The sequence below is a fragment of the Magnolia sinica genome, chromosome 7 (genome assembly GCF_029962835.1).
Source record: "Magnolia sinica isolate HGM2019 chromosome 7, MsV1, whole genome shotgun sequence".
NCBI lineage: Eukaryota > Viridiplantae > Streptophyta > Magnoliopsida > Magnoliales > Magnoliaceae > Magnolia > Magnolia sinica.
The window spans coordinates 91068461-91073239 of NC_080579.1; the positions used below are offsets into that span (position 1 = coordinate 91068461).

At 36.1% G+C, this 4779-nt stretch overlaps 1 protein-coding gene across 1 annotated transcript; it reads left to right on the plus strand.

Moving 5' to 3' along the window:
• The first annotated feature begins 2753 nt into the window (after positions 1-2753).
• On the plus strand, positions 2754-4380 carry LOC131252174 (5-methyltetrahydropteroyltriglutamate--homocysteine methyltransferase 2-like). The gene is made up of 3 exons (XM_058253039.1): positions 2754-3085; positions 3194-3396; positions 4180-4380. Exons 1-3 carry the CDS (start codon positions 3012-3014, stop codon positions 4185-4187), a joined length of 285 nt encoding a protein of 94 aa, XP_058109022.1. The 5' UTR covers positions 2754-3011; the 3' UTR covers positions 4188-4380.
• Positions 4381-4779: the final 399 nt, after the last annotated feature.

The window sequence follows — 4779 nt, forward strand, 5'->3', positions numbered from 1 at the left end:
ATTTTCGGATTCTGATTCTTATACATTGGGTACTGATATTATGTTTATTACTTTGTTTAATACCATTTTTATTTTATTTTTTGGTTTGAAAGGCTGGATTTTCCAAATGTAATCTATCTATACAAAATGGCATGCTTGCTTCTACTATAAAGCCTTCTGCCTTCAAGCCCAGTCTTTTTTTTTTCTGCATAAATTTTTCTTCCTAGCTTCATTTTAGAACTCATTTAACCTGTCAACATGTGGATGTAATGTGCTTTTATTTGAGAATGTGCTTAACTTGCAACTGGAGTTAATCTAAAATCAGCTCAAAATACTTTTCCCCAATTCACTTTCTACTCAATTGCAGTTTTATTTATCTATTTATTTATTTATTTATTTTTATTTTTATTTTTTTTATACCCACATTTGTCTTCTTTTGCTATGGCTTACACTCAATGACAACGTTGTTGATCTCATAATATCTGCGTTCACCATCATGATCTGCACGTTCGGGAAGCTCAGATCACGCACGTCTGCCATTTTAGAAAATCTTAACTTGTCACCTTTATGGGCAGTTTTCTTTTCTCTTTTTAATCATTGTTGCTTAATTTACATAAAATGGATCTGTTTTTAATTTTGGTGTATGCTCGAGTTAGTTCTGTTCCAACTTCCAAGTCACTTGGGAATCTGGACTCTTGGAAAGGTCTTACTCTCATATCTTTTATACAATCACCCTTTTTCTAGAGATGTAAAAATCTGACCTGATCCATTTCTTTCATTGAATATGCCAACTACACAACCTGTTCTCCCACTTACCATTGACTACCATTAACATAATATATGTACCTTACTCTGCCACACATTTGTACTTTTCATGTTAATACAGTCTGTGTTGTAAAATCCCAAATGAGTGGATGGTTGAACCACCACAAAATTGGTAGAGGTCTAGTATAATACGTAAATTCCAATCTTCCAATCTTACAGATATTTGAGAAATCTCTCATCCATGTTTGTTTCCATCAGATTAACTATCTAGATCACCAAACCATGTCCTTTCAACTGTACGGAATAAGGTCATTTGGGCACTATTTCTGTTTTGTGTAGGGCAGGAAACATTGGTGATTGACCATTAAAAACTTCTTGTGGGCCACAAAAGTTTTGGATCAAGCTGATATTTGTACTTTCGCTTCATCTAGGCCTTTGTGGCCTTATCAATAGGTTGGATGGCAAATAAACATTCTGGTGGCGCTCAACAAGTTTTTATTGACAGGTATTCAATCACAATTTCATGTGGTGTGCTCCACTTTAGATATGAAGATACTAATTCATTTTTTCGATCATGCCCTAAAATGAGCTGTCAAAACAAATGGACTGGAGATGTAGGGAAAATACATCACTGTTGGCCCCATAGTTAGGGATCCACTGAAGCTGCATCCGATTAGCTGGAACCACTCTCTCCTTACTTTGCTCTTGTATTTAGTTGCTCTATATGATAGGTGTGGCATTGTCTTTTTAGTTGGGTGCTAGAGGGGTGGATATACAAACTTTTATTTTTTGAAATCAGATATTATATTTCCATCCATATAAAAAGCCAACTCCAAATTGCTGGGAGAAAGGCCTAAGATGATGATGGATAACACGAGAATGTGAAAATCTTCAATGATTAATTATCAGAGTTAAATTGTACAAATGTAATTGAATTACATAGCATTTTTCCTTTAAATATACTAATTGTACAAATGTAATTGAATTACATAGCATTTTTCTTGTATTTAGTTGCTCTATATGATAGGTGTGGCATTGTCCTTTTAGTTGGGTGCTGGAGGGGTGGATATACAGACTTTTATTTTTTGAAATCAGATATTATATTTCCATCCATATAAAAAGCCAACTCCAAATTGCTGGGAGAAAGGCCTAAGATGATGATGGATAACATGAGAATGTGAAAATCTTCGATGATTAATTATCGGAGTTAAATTGTACAAATGTAATTGAATTACATAGCATTTTTCCTTTAAAAATACTAATTGTACAAATGTAATTGAATTACATAGCATTTTTCTTTTAAAAGTACTCTCTCTCTCTCTCTCTCTCTCTCTCTCTCTCTCTCTCTGCCACTTCTATATGACCAGGCTGTTGTTATGGTAATATCTGCTTTGCATTTGAATTTTTAGACCAGTTATGTTATCAATGGGCTGATCTGCTTATGGTTTGGTATCTCCCAGCCTGGGTTAAGCTACCACATCACTTGATGGTACACTGCACTAGGTTAAGGCCCAACTTTTGAAGCTCACTGAAGGTTCTTTGTCTCATAACATGATCTGTCAGACACATGCAGAGCTTGAGACAGTTTAGTTCATGGAACAATGTGTCCACAAATTGAAAGGCTGCTTCGGTTTGAGGAATCTGATGTGGAGGAGATGCTTCGGTTTGAAAATGTCTTTCTAGTAACTTGCCAACTATATTCCCATTAGTATCTCGCACTCGCACCTAACCCCTTCACATGAATGCTAGTTATTGGGCTGCAGTTGTTGTATCAGTACTGATTTTTACTTTTAGCATTATCTTTAGATTTCTGATTTTGAATCCCTATTAGAGTTTTAATTTTTTTTTTTAATTTTTTTTAAAATTTTTTAATTATTTTTATTTTTATTTTTATTTTTTGTTCATGAAACTAGCCAGTCTCATATTATTCTCACTCAAGTTCTTTTTTTTTCTTTTTCTTTTTGTGTGTGTGTGTGTGTGTGTGTGTGTGTGTGTGTGTGTCTTTGTTATTGGCAGTTATGGTGTTATATCTGTACTAGAGGTGACAGATTGACAGCCTCTAACTAGCTGTGGTGTTTTGAGTGAAGGCAATAAATTTGTTAGATTTAGGCAATTGATTCTTTTTCCTGTTTTCTACTGATCAATGCAGAGAGGTTTTGGCTGACTTGAAAGCAGCTGGGGCTACTTGGGTGCAGTTTGATGAGCCAACGCTTGTGCTGGATTTGGACTTTCATCAACTGAAAGCATTTACAGATGCTTATTTACATATGGAAGAGTCCTTATCTGGTCTAAAGGTTATTGTTGAGACCTACTTTGATGATGTGCTGGCCGGAGCATATAAGTCCGTTGGCATTTTATAAGCAATATTGTTAGTTCATCATGATCTGCTTGATTTAGCCTTTCTTCACCATCTTTTTTGACCTGACCCAGTTCACTGACCTGGTTGTAGGACTATCACGTCATTGAAGGGCATCTCGGCTATTGGGTTTGATCTGGTTCGTGGAGAGAAGACCCTTGAATTGATCGAGAGTTTGGGTTTTCCTTCCAACAAGTATCTGTTTGCTGGAGTTGTTGACAGTCGTAACATTTGGGCTAATGATCTCACAACATCCCTTAAGACGTTGAAAGCTCTTGAGAGCAAGGTTGGCAAAGGTATACACATTTCATGAGTTCTAGATTTGTTAGAGATAAGCTATGATTTTGAAATCACTGAATATGTTGTTAACAAAATCAGTAAAATCATCTGTCACAATCTATGTTTACTTATTTTAGCACGGAAATGGTTTCTTAAGTTTGCTCCATTAAGTTGATGCCGTTTTTTTCAGAAAATCAGTTTTAATTTCTAATTTCTTTGGCCGTAGCCGCCTAATTCCTACATATTTTGGGTTTTGTTTTCATGTCTTTGTAACTGTGACTTTTCTAGTCTATCAAAATTGATACCTAAACTTTGCATGGTGCTCATCAATTGCAGAAAATCTTGTAGTTTCCACTTCCTGTTCCCTTCCGCACCCTTGTTAACATCACAATGATCAGCCGGTTCTGACCATTGGATCAAACGCCTATGAAAGGAACAGTAAGGACTGTTTTTGAAATATATTTCAATCAACAATTTCGACCATCTATTTCGTAAAGACAATGATGTATTACCTGCCATTGTAGGGAAGCACTTTGATCAGACCATTCTAACCTTCCCATTCAGGGGTTGGAATTTGGATGGCTATAAACTTAAGTCCAAATTTTGGACAGACAGGATATTCCAATTCGTGTGATCTTTGTGCTATGGACAATTAAGAGTCTGCAATTACAAGACTATAAAACACTCCATCAATTCTAAAATAATTATAATAGGTTTCCAGGTATGTTAATCTTCCTTTTTGCTGCGCACAAAAAAAAAAAGGATCAGAGCAATCTTGTTTTTTTTTTTTTTTGAACCAGGTCTCTAGGCCAAGCTTCCCCATCTGTGAATGCATTTGCAACAGGGTGAGCAATAGCATACAAGATGTTTGAGACCATCAAACGGAAACCAGAGATCAACTCATACGACACAAGTGGAATTGTGTTGGAAGATATCAACAGTGATATAGAATTGAGAGATGTTTGCTTTAGCTACCCTGTAAGACCTGAGATTCATGTACTTTCTAGGTTCTCGTTACATGTTCCAAGTGGCATGACTACGGCTCTAGTTGGAGAGAGCAGCAGTGGGAAGTTGACAATGATCAGCCTGTTGGAGAGGTTCCATGACCCCCAAGCTGGTATAGTGCTCATAGATGGCATCAACTTGAAGAAGCTGCAGCTTGGATGGATCAGAGAGAAGATCGGTCTTGTTAGCCAAGAGCCCATCTTATTCACAACTACTATAAAGGAGAATATCGCATATGGTTAGGCAAGTGCTATATTGGAAAAAATTGCTAATGCTGCAAGGTTCATAGACAAGATGCTACAGGTCATTTGCTTGTATTTTTATTTTATTTTATTTTATTTTTAATTCATACTACTCTCTCAAAGATGTTGTGGGTGGAAGGCTAGGAAAGGAAG

What these genes read in the sequence shown, in the direction of transcription:
- LOC131252174 (XM_058253039.1), top strand. Translation starts at nt 3,012, where the DNA reads ATGGAAGAGTCCTTATCTGGTCTAAAGGTTATTGTTGAGACCTACTTT. An exon ending in GTGCTGGCCGGAGCATATAA is followed by an intron (nt 3,086 to 3,193) that starts GTCCGTTGGCAT and finishes ACCTGGTTGTAG; the next exon opens with GACTATCACGTCATTGAAGG.